The sequence below is a fragment of the Vulpes lagopus genome, chromosome 23 (assembly GCF_018345385.1).
Source record: "Vulpes lagopus strain Blue_001 chromosome 23, ASM1834538v1, whole genome shotgun sequence".
Classification (NCBI taxonomy): Eukaryota; Metazoa; Chordata; class Mammalia; order Carnivora; family Canidae; genus Vulpes; species Vulpes lagopus.
The window spans coordinates 28880531-28892886 of NC_054846.1; the positions used below are offsets into that span (position 1 = coordinate 28880531).

At 40.0% G+C, this 12356-nt stretch overlaps 1 protein-coding gene across 2 annotated transcripts in view; it reads right to left on the bottom strand.

Annotated features, from left to right (window-relative positions):
- METAP2 (methionyl aminopeptidase 2) overlaps positions 1-12152 on the bottom strand; it is a 37243-nt gene extending 25091 nt beyond the window's left edge. Inside the window, exons 1-3 of one of the 2 annotated variants that reach the window (XM_041738522.1) lie at positions 11923-12152; positions 9810-9917; positions 334-399 (exon numbers count right to left, since the gene is read on the bottom strand). In XM_041738522.1, coding sequence (XP_041594456.1) covers positions 334-399; positions 9810-9917; positions 11923-12073 — 325 coding nt within the window. In that variant the 5' untranslated portion in view covers positions 12074-12152. The remainder of the gene's footprint in view (positions 1-333; positions 400-9809; positions 9918-11922) is intronic. The other variant, XM_041738523.1, reaches the window with a different exon arrangement.
- Between the last annotated feature and the right edge of the window lie 204 nt (positions 12153-12356).

The following is a 12356-nucleotide window of genomic DNA, read 5'->3' on the forward strand; positions in this document are numbered from 1 at the left end:
CTATTACTGTACAGTGGTACCACTTTACTCATCCCTGACAGAATTGTTATTTGTGTTATTCAAGTTTTAAATTATCAACTTATTCCTAAACTGCAGTAAAATGCAATCAACTTATTATTAACATCCCTTAACTCAATAATAGGTAAAGAAAATACCAAAAGGATTGTTAAATGAAAAAATAGTTGTGAGCTTCACTAAATTCTAGCTCTATAAAGCCTAAATGTATTTCCTTGACATACAATGGGATCTTAAGGAACTTCAAACCTACTCTTCAAACCTGCTGGTTAATACACATTTTTAATTTGTCAGGTTAGATCAACTTAAAACACTAACGTCCTCTCTTCTTCTTCTTCTTTTTCTTCTTCTTTCCAGTTGCTCCATCTCCATCCCCATCTCCATCTAGGAAAAGACCATTTAAAGTATATATTTATTTAAACTTCATAAGCAGAGGAACAAGGCAAGGATAAGCAGACAAGTACACATACACAAAGCATCTTAAATAGCACATAATGAAGCTGGCACAATATTCTTAGAAAATAATTCTGAATATTGCTAATATAACAGAATTTGTGTAATCAAAAGCACTAAGGAAACTTGACTTCAATTTACTCTAATAAAAGAATTGTTGAATAAGACATTCTTAAGAATAAAAACTGTATTAACACTCTTTTTCAAGAGCTAAGAAGAACAACTAGTGTTAATTTAATACTAATAATAATGACCATGACCAAATAATACTAGTTTGCTTACATATGCTTTGTGGTTCAAGACCTGTATTTCATGACTTCATATGACCCTTAAAGCAACTTTATGAGATAAAACAAGGAATGTTTAAGGGACATGCCCAAGATAATCCCAACCAGTAAACAGCAGAACTAGACCAAGAATTAAAAAAATAAAATAAAATAAAAAGAAAAGAAAAGAAAAGAACTAGACCAAGAATTTGTCACCTAATTCCTAATCCAGGTAGGAGTATTTGCAATGTCATATTTTAAAATATCTTTTCCTGCATAGTTATTATTAGAGAAAAAGAGTTCTCCTTCTGATCAAATTATATGCAAAAATCAGAAAGTATATATACTTTTACTAGGTTCACAGTTCTCAGATTCTCAAAAGAACCTGATGCCCAAAAATGGGGATTGAGAACTATTTCAAGAAAGGGGCACCTGGGTGATTCAATCAGTTAAGTGTTCAACTCTTGATCTCAGGTCTTGATCTCAGGGTCATGTGTTCAAGCCCTGTGTTGGGCTCCATGCTGGGCATGGAGCCTACTTAAAAACAAAAAACAAACACAGTATCTGCCTGCCAGATTTTTTTTTTTAAGATTCTTTTATTTGAGAGACAGAGAGAGCACAAGCAGGGGGAGGGGCAGAGGGCAAAGGACAAATGAACTCCCCTCTGAGCATGAAGCCAGACTTGTGGCTTGATTCCAGGACCCCAAGACCATGTCTTGAACCAAAGTCAGACACTTAACCAACTGAGCCACGCCAGTGCCCCTGTCTGTCAATTTTTATAACAATCTTATGAAGCCCATACTATACTCTTGAACTTGGAGAAAAAATAAAGAATGCTATTATGGCTAAAATTAAATAAACAGTAACTTAAAATGTTTTAAATAAAGGTATCAAAAATAGACTGAAGTGTCTGAATTTCTAAAAATACTGCTCAATAATTAGAACATTCATGAAGTACTCCCATCTACCCACAAATCACACTGCTATAAAATAAGGATGAATAGGAAGCTGTGGCAGACAAATGGAAGTTGACAGCTTAATAGTATGTTCACCATATAGTGTTCTTTTAGATGTTTCACATAGTGGCAGTAACTCATGGCTAGTATCAATAATTGTAGATCATGAAATCCACACCCATAAAATAATGTCAAATGACTGCTTACATTTTCTTCTCAAAGAGCTCCTTTTTTACTCCCAGACCAATAAGCAGGAAACATAAATTTTTCATTGCAATATTCTTCTAATTATCACACCAAATTGCAACTTTTTTCTTTTTTGCAAAATGATTAGGGGTTTCAATGACCCTCAATTGTCTGTGAACTCCTTAAAGATTATATACCATTTCCTAAGTTAAGGCACAGGGCTAAGCGTGTGATAAATATTCACTCTATTCAACAAATGAATGTTCTTTTAGTTTATTTTATCCTGTTTTTTTTCCACCTAAATGAGAAATAGGAAACAGTAGTTTAGCAAAGACGGAGATAATAAGATATAGGACTTTAATGGACTGAGTGATAGGAAACTACCAATATGATAATTTTTTACTTACAAAATTGCAACTTATTTCTATTATTTTCTACTTCTGTGTGAGAGAGAGAGAGAAAGAGAAAGAGAATCCTAAGGAGGCTCCACACTCAGCAGAGCCCAAGATGGGACTCAATCTCATGACCCTGAGATCATGACCAGAGCCAAAAAACAAGAGTCAGACGCTAAAACGCTAAACCCCTTGTTGCTACAAGCATTCCCTCTTTTCTTTAAGTTTTTTTTTTTTTAATTTTTAAGTAATCTCTAACCCAATGTGGGGCTTGAACTCACAACCCCAATACACAGAGTTGCACATTCTATCAACTGAGCCAGCCAGGTACCCCACAAAATTGCAATTCCTATGTTCAATCTTATAAAATTGGGTATAAGAAACATGGAACACCGTGGAAACATGGCTGACTTACTCATTATTGGCTTCTAGATTCAAAAGTCCAACAAAAATAACCTGAAAATTTTTTTGGAAAACACAACTTTCAATTTCCTCATGTGTCTTACAATCTAATTCACATAACTTGTACTACAATTTTAATAGTAACCTTCATTCATTCAGTAAATGTTTCCTGAGTTCTTAAGTGCTAGGTAACAGGGAGAGAAAAACAAGGTAGTCTTTACTCTGGAGGAACACACAATGCTTAGCATAGTGCTACATACACTAGATTCAACCTAAAACAAATGCTTCAAGATGTATAACTAATTTTAGGGGTGCCTGAGTGGCTCAGTCAGTTAAACATTTGTCTTGGCTCAAGTCACTATCTCAGAGTCCTGGGAGAGAGCCCCACATCAGGCTCCCTGCTCAGCAGGGAATGTATTTCTCCCACTCACTCTGCTCCCCCACTTATGCATATGAACGTGGTCTCTCACTCTCAAAATCTTAAAAAAAAAAAAAAAAGGCGTATAACCAGTTTTAAAAACATACTAAGAATCATGCAAGCTGTGTGATCTTGGGCAAATTATTTAGCCTCTCTCTACCTCGGTCTCTTCATCTTTAAAATGAGATATGATGAAGCTCTTCCTCTGATACTCAATCAAGGTCTGTATTTAGTATAATAGTCACTGTTTATTAAACTCTTTTATCAGGATAGTAACAGTGTGGATCCAAATACCAAACTATATACGCTTATGCTCCCATCCATTATACCATGCCACAATTGTTTTTATGTCTTTCTTTCATAGCATCCCAGGATATTCTTAACAGGCAGAGGCTGTTTGTATTTATTTCTGTATTAGCCCTATGCTCCAATCAATTAATGTTTGTTGAATGAAAATTGGGCATCTATATGCAAGGAAAAAAAGGAATCTCAACTCTTACCTTGAACTATATACTCTAAATGGATATAAACTTCTTAAAGAGAACATAAGAAAAAAATTATCATGACCCTACAAACAACAATTATTTAACTTTTTGGATAAAACACACACACACAAAAAAAAATCCAGGAAGAAATAAAATAAATGAGACTATAAAAATTAAAATCTTTTCTGCTGCAAATAATACCAGCATGAAAGAAAATATTAGTAAACATATCAGATAAAGAACTTGTATCAAAAACAGGGGTGCCTGAGTGGTTCAGCTGGTTAAGCATCTGCCTTTGGCTGAGGTCTTGATCCCTGAGTCCCCAGGATCTGGAATCAAGCCTCTGCTTAGTGGGGAGTTTGCCTTTCCCTTTCTATCTTCCTCTCCTCCCGCTTCTGCTTCTGCTGCTCACATGCACAAGCTGGCTCTCTCAAATAAATAAACCTTTTTTTTCCCCAAAGAACTTGTATGAAGAGAGGAGCCTGGATGGCTCAGTGGTTGAGCATCTGCCTTTGGTTCTAGTCGTGATCCTGGAGTCCTGAGATGGAGTCTTGCATCAGGCTCCCTGCAGGAAGCCTGCTTCTCCCTCTGCCTATCTTTGTGTCTCTCATGAATAAATAAATAAAATCTTAAAAAACAAACAAACAAAAAAAACTTGTATGAAGAATATATAAAGAACTTCTACAACTCAATATGAGAATAAATAACCAAACTGAAAAGTGGACAAAAGATATGAACATTTCACCAAAGATATATGAAAGGCAAAAACATGAAAAGATGTTCAATATCTACCAGTCATTAGGGAAATACAAATTAAAACCACAATAACATACCACGACATACCGGTTAGAAAGACTAATTAAAAATTAAGAATATCAAGTGCTTCAGAGATACAAAGGACTTGGAACTCTCAACCAGTGCTGACAAGAGAGCAAAATGATACAGCTATTCTGGAAAATAGTTTGATAGTTTCTTGTAAGATTAAATATACACTTCCCATATGACCAGCAACCCTACTCCTAGGTATTCACACAGGAGAAATGAAAACTTACACCCAAAGACTTTTATGCAAATGTTGTCTTTATTCATAATACAAAAACTAGAAACAACCGGAATATCCATCAACTATTAAGTGGTTAAAAACATCTGGAATACTACTCAGCAATAAAATGTAATCAATTACTGATATATATGCAACAAATGGATGACTCTCAAAAGTATCATGCTAAGGGAAACAAATCAAAAAAAGCTGCACGCTATAATAATTCCACTTATATAATATTGTAGACAAAGCTACGTAACACAAAGTGCATCAGTAGTTGTGAGGGATTGGGATGTGGAGCAAGAGAATGGACTACAACATGGTAAAAGGCAACTTTTTGGTGGAGATGGAAATGTTAAATGAAAATGGTCTATATCTTGGTTGTGGGTACCCAAATGCATACATTTGTCAACTCACCAAGCTATATACTTATAAACGGTGAATATATAAAATGTACAATATCATAAGTAAGCCTAATTAAAAGTATGGACTTTGCATAATAGTGACGTATCTATGTAGGTTCATCTATTGTCACAAATGTACCACTCCAGTGGGGGATACTGATAATAAGAAAAGCTATGCATGTGTGGTATATGGGAAATCTCTGTACCTCCTGCTTAATTCTGCTGTGAATCTAAGTAAAACTGTTCCAAAACATAAAGTCTGTTTTTTAAAAATGGTGAATTTATGCCTTAACAAATGAATGTGACTTAAAACTTTATTGAATTACTTCTAGCACACTGGCAAATGCCCACAGGATTAACTATTCACACCAATACTCCAATTTCAAATTAAACCCATCTAAATTTAACTCAATACCCTCTTCTTTGCCTACACCCACCTCCCCATATCTCTTAACCCACTCTCTCTCCCTACTTCACCATTTCAGTAAACAGCACCAATTTTTTTTTTTTTTAAAGATTTTATTGGGGATCCCTGGGTGGCTCAGCGGTTTAGCGCCTGCCTTTGGCCCAGGGCACGATCCTGGAGTCCTGGGATCAAGTCCCACATCAGGCTCCCTGCATGGAGCCTGCTTCTCCCTCTGCCTGTGTCTCTGCCTCTCTCTCCCCCTATGTCTATCATGAATAAATAAATAAATAAATATTTTTTAAAAAGGGAGGGGAATCCCTGGGTGGCTCAGCGGTTTGGCGCCTGCCTTTGGCCAGGGCGCGATCCTGGAGTCCCAGGATCGAGTCCCGCGTTGGGCTCCCAGCATGGAGCCTGCTTCTCCCTCCTCCTGTGTCTCTGCCTCTCTCTCTCTATCATAAATAATAAATAAATAAATCTTAAAAAAAAAAAGATTTTATTTATTTATTCATGAGAGACAGAGAGAGAAGCAGAGACCTAGACAGAGGGAGAAGCAGACCCCTCACAGGATGCCTGAAGTGGAACTCGACCCTGGACCGGGATCATGCCCTGAGCCAAAGGCAGACGCTCAACCGCTGAGCCACACAGGCGTCCCCAGCACCAATTTTCTGTCCCCCAAGTTCAAACCTCTAAAACCTCTAGAGTCGAATGCCTCTCTTTTCTTCTTCCCCTACTGAAAGTCATTTAAGTCCTTTGAATTCTGCTTCCACAATCACTATTCCATTGAACCCTTCCCTTCCATTCTCATTTATGTTCACCCATTTAAAGATATTTGAGAGACAGTGCATGTACACATATGGGGTGGGGGGGGGGGGGGTAGAGAGAAACAAAAAGACTCCACACTGAGCATGGAGCCTGACTCAGGGCTCAATCTCAGGACTCTGAGATCATGACCTTAGCTGAAATCAACAGACTGAACCACTCAGGCACCCCACCCCATCAATTTAAATCATCATTACCATATGCCTGGGCTGTTAAGTGCCTTCCAAAATGATCTCCAAACCTTTTCCTAGATGTTTCCTCCCCTTCTAACAACCCTGCATATATATGAAGACGAAATTAATTTTTTATAACATTCTTCTCCCTTTTTTAATCATTTTATTTTTTAAGTAAACTCTATGCCCAACGTAGGGCTTGAACTCACAACTCCAAGATCAAGAATCACATGCTCTACCAACTGAGCCAGCCAGGCACCCCTAAAACATTCTTTTAAAAATGCTCCAAGGCTCCTTCAACAAATCATATGGTCAATCTGCATTATTCCCTACACTTTGAATACATTCTCAGCATTGTCCTGCCCCAAAGTGGTCTCTTCTGTTTGCTTTTATTCAAATTCCATTCCTTCCAAGCCTGCCTTCAGCACTCAGCCCGGATTTCCAACTCCAAATTTCAAAAAACTTTATAGCAGATACTGGTATATCTTTTCCCCTCTTTGCTTTGTCTCTCCACTTCCACCATCAGTTTTCCTTCAGAACAAAGATTCTGAAATACAACTTTCCATCCTTCAAAGAACTCTCACAACAGATTAACAGTATTGATTGACACTGATTATTAAAGTGAATTAGAGAAATTCACTTGGAGAAAACCAATAGTCCTAAAATCATCTTTAATTTTTTTTAAGATTTTTATTTATTTATTCATGAGAGACAGAGAGAGAAGCAGAGACCTAGACAGAGGGAGAAGCAGACCCCTCACAGGATGCCTGAAGTGGAACTCGACCCTGGACGGCGGGATCAATGGCCCTGAGCCAAGCGACTCTCAACCGATGAGCCCACAGGCTCCCCAGCACCAATTTTCTGTCCCCCAAGTTCAAACCTCTAAAACCTCTAGAGTCGAATGCCTCTCTTTTCTTCTTCCCCTACTGAAAGTCATTTAAGTCCTTTGAATTCTGCTTCCACAATCACTATTCCATTGAACCCTTCCCTTCCATTCTCATTTATGTTCACCCATTTAAAGATATTTGAGAGACAGTGCATGTACACATATGGGGTGGGGGGGAGGGGGTAGAGAGAAACAAAAAGACTCCACACTGAGCATGGAGCCTGACTCAGGGCTCAATCTCAGGACTCTGAGATCATGACCTTAGCTGAAATCAACAGACTGAACCACTCAGGCACCCCACCCCATCAATTTAAATCATCATTACCATATGCCTGGGCTGTTAAGTGCCTTCCAAAATGATCTCCAAACCTTTTCCTAGATGTTTCCTCCCCTTCTAACAACCCTGCATATATATGAAGACGAAATTAATTTTTTATAACATTCTTCTCCCTTTTTTAATCATTTTATTTTTTAAGTAAACTCTATGCCCAACGTAGGGCTTGAACTCACAACTCCAAGATCAAGAATCACATGCTCTACCAACTGAGCCAGCCAGGCACCCCTAAAACATTCTTTTAAAAATGCTCCAAGGCTCCTTCAACAAATCATATGGTCAATCTGCATTATTCCCTACACTTTGAATACATTCTCAGCATTGTCCTGCCCCAAAGTGGTCTCTTCTGTTTGCTTTTATTCAAATTCCATTCCTTCCAAGCCTGCCTTCAGCACTCAGCCCGGATTTCCAACTCCAAATTTCAAAAAACTTTATAGCAGATACTGGTATATCTTTTCCCCTCTTTGCTTTGTCTCTCCACTTCCACCATCAGTTTTCCTTCAGAACAAAGATTCTGAAATACTAACTTTCCATCCTTTCAAAGAACTCTCACAACAGATTAACAGTATTGATTGACACTGATTATTAAAGTGAATTAGAGAAATTCACTTGGAGAAAACCAATAGTCCTAAAATCATCTTTAATTTTTTTTAAGATTTTATTTATTTATTCATGAGAGAGTCAGAGAGAGGCACAGACATGCAGAGGGAGAAGCAGGCTCCCTATGGGGAGCCTGATGCGGGACTCAATCCCAGGACCCTGGGATCATGCATTGAGCAGAGGCGGATCCTCAACCACTGAGCCACCCAGGCGTCCCGTAAAAATCATCTTTAAAACATTGACGATTTCCAATCTGACAAGCAAAATTTTCTCTTCAATGGCAAGAGATTAATACAACTTTGTAGTGGACCAATGGAACAAGGAATGCATTTTAAGATTAACACTGTAACACTACACAGTAGGCCTACAGTAATCTATTATATAACCTTGAATTTACAAGTCCCTTTCTTGCTAAGAGTTCAAAATATGTTCATAATTTGAAGCACAAACCAAGATAAAATGGACAAGAGGTTTGCTTAAGGAAAAGCTAACTATTCCCTTGAACCTTAGCACTTTTTCCACCAAATTCTGACTATATAAGCTCCTTGAAGGTAGAGAGCTTATGCATTATCCTAAAGTGACAGTTAAAGTATAGCAGGTATTCTTTTGCTAAGGATTGGAAGGCACAAGCCCAAGCTGGCAGTGCTTAAGGAAGAGCAGTAAACTGTAATAGTAGATAATTCAGAATGACAAAGCCCCATCTCCCCTTCTACCGAAAGAGGCTATAGAATAATTTGCAAATATTCCCTCCACTGTCTTACTGATAGCACCAATTTCTAGAATTCCAAAAATTACTATCTTTAAAGAAATCTTACAGGACCAACGGACCACAAGAAGCTAGGGTCAGGGAATTTATAATCGAGTTTAGCAGCACTCCAATATACTCCTTGAGAATAAAGAGAGGGAGCTTTCATATAGAGTAAAAGGAACCAAACTTGAAATCAGGTTCTGGATTTGAAACTTTGGTTCCACTCTACACATATCAGGTGTGTCACTCTCAGCAAATGACATAATGACTATCATTGTCTTCACAAGTACAATAAGTATTAGTTGTTCAATAAATGTTAGTTAAATAAACAGTCCTTTAATTTCTTTTTTTTTTTTAAGATTTTATTTATTTATTTTAGGGAGAGCAAGAGTGAGAGAGCAGAAGCAGGAAGAGAGAGAAAGAAGCAGGCTCCCCACGGAGGAGGGAACCCTAGATGGGGCTTGATCCCAGGACTTTGGGATCATGACTGGAGCCTAAGGCAGACACTTGGACAAAGAAGCCATCCAGGCACCCCCCCTCCCCCATAATCCTTCAATTTCATCTTAATACCTCCTATTTGGCATTTTACCAAGTACATTTTTAAAAACTTAAGACGTGTTATTTGAACAGCCATTCCACCTATCCAACTTTTTAAGAATTGCTAGTAAATACCTTTTCCTTTTTATCTGTGCTATTGAGGCTTTAATGTCAATTAAGTAAAACATCAGATAATCACAAACTTTATGCACAAATTAAGTAGTTTTGTTTAAAGAATGTCATATCTTCTTGCTTTTCCAACCACAAAAATCAAATTTACCATTTACCTTCATCGTCATCATCTCTCTCTTTCTCTTCCAAGGCTTGTCTTTCCAATTGTCTTGCTACATCATCAACTGAGGCTCCTGATTCTTTATCAGGTTCTTGTTGCCCTGCTGATCAAATATAACATCAATTAAATCTAATAAAGGTACTTTCCAACTAGAATATGTTTTAAGGATTCTGGAGAACATAGAAGTCCTTTCCTACCTGATAAGTACTTGAGAAACAAAACCAGAAACATTATTGGGAACATAATAGAATTTATGTAACGACAAAGAAAAATCTTTCACTTGTAAGTAGCATTGTCCATTCAACAAAATATCCATTACACTGTCTCTGTGCTAGCAACCAAAGGATAAACAAAACTGTGAGTTTGTCCCTATCTGTAAGTTGTTAACTTTTTAAAGTATTTAACAATTAGACTACTATAACAAATGGCTTACTAACGAAACAGGTACTTAAAATAGGTAAGTTCTTAGGAAGTTCTTAGGAAGAGGAGGATTTCTATGGACACTGGGAACTTCAAGTCTTCACGAAAAATATGTCGTCAAGCTAGGCTGGGTAAAATCAAAATAAATAAGAAAAGATAGGGGATCCCTGGGTGGCGCAGCAGTTTGGCGCCTGCCTTTGGCCCAGGGCGCGATCCTGGAGACCCGGGATCGAATCCCACATCGGGCTCCCGGTGCATGGAGCCTGCTTCTCCCTCTGCATGTGTCTCTGCCTCTCTCTCTCTCTCTCTCTCTCTCTCTCTCTATCATAAATAAATAAAAATTAAAAAAAAAAAATAAGAAAAGATATTTCCATTACTAAAAAACAAAATTACTAAACAGCTAAGCACAAGACCAACCCAACCCCTCCATTGCCCCCCCCCCCAAAGTGAATACAATCTAGCTGTAGTAGCAATAGGTGTGTGTAGAAAGAGATAGTATTACCAGTTAGCATATACTGAAGTGGTATTCTGGCTACTGTAGAGGATTCATATTGAGAGCTACAACTGTTTAATAATATATCACGGGACCTGAATGGACAAACGGAAGTGCCTGTATTTCACGGAAAGCCAAGAACAGCCACCAGACTATGTCCTGGGATTAAACGGTCTCTGCAAGAGTCCAGCACCCACAACTTTCCCTTTCCAATTCCCACTTAATCACAATTTCAGAAAGATAGAGACTTCCAACCCCTGTCAACTTCATCTTCATCACTTACGGCCTCTCTCCATTTGTCTCTCAATCTCTGTGTGGCTTATTTTAAAAACAGGTACAAACATTGTTTTTCCTAAAACGAAGGACCACGAACACTGACTTCTCAAAATATTTAAGGTCCTAACTCATAATGTAATCCAAGTATAAACTTTCAGCTGTTTTCCTTGCCTTACCAGTGGATTTAGAGAAGTTCCATTCCCATCTACAGAATATTCTATCCGAACTGCCTGCAAATGGCATAATTCAGGCCTAAAAGCCCTGAAGCTTGACGATGCCATGGGTTTAGGCAGGGGAAGATTGGAAGCACGACCACACATTCTGCATTACTACTCAGTGACGTGACCGCGTGGGCATACACACATAGACACACATCTCAAAAGTGCAGCGGGCAACAAAAATCCCTCTGTAAACCGGGAAGGGGGAGGGGGGAGGAGGAGTGCGGTCAAGGCACTAAGACTCGCCCACTCCATCCCCGTCCTTGGAAATACGCTCCAGGTTCCTCCAGCCAAGAGGCGACAGTGTGGGTCAGAACCAGGTTTCTGAGGAGGGCGGACGGCGGGGAGAGTGACGGGGCTGAGTCCCTGTGCGCGGCTTCGAGTCCGTTGCACGACCTGTGCGGCGGTCTGAGTTCTGGCACTTCCAAGGGCTGAGGCCCGGCGGCCCCGCGACTACCTCACGATATGGCTGAGGCACCCTTCTCACCCCACCCCACCCTCAACAGCTCCCCCGTCCCACAGGAAGAGAAGCCGCCTCTCCCCGACCCTGGGGATCCGTAGCCCGTTCTGACACACACCCTGTCCTGGGATTCATTCCAGGCGGTGTTCCGAGGCCCCTGTTTCTGTCACTCCAGCAGGGCCTGGGCCGAGCCGTTCGGCCATCCCTAAAGGGGACTGGGAACACATACAACTCCCTTTACCTGTGGCAGCCCCTTTACTCTTCTTCTTCTTCCGTCTTTTTTTCTTGGCTGCTTCCTCAGCCGTAGAGGCAGCTCCCTCTTCTCTGTCGTCCGGATCCAGGTCGCCATTCAGGTGGCTCCCGGAGGACGCTGCCTCCTCCACGCCCGCCATGTTGCCTGAGAGAGCGCGCGCGCGAGTGAGACCGAGCGGCTAGGGCCCGCTCCTTCTTCACCCACCTACACCAGCGACACCGGAAGCCGCTCTCGATGGTAGGGGCGCAGGGAATGCTGGGATGTCGGAGGACTCTAGCGCGCGGGTCTCGCGCGAAAGGGCGCTGGGGTCCTTTCGGCTGGAGCGCAGCGCGGTTGGTGCTGCCCTGAACTCCTCTTTCGCCCGGCGCGTTGGGCGTTCCTTGGGCAAATGTGCCCCGCGTTGGGGCAAGTTGAGTGACTGT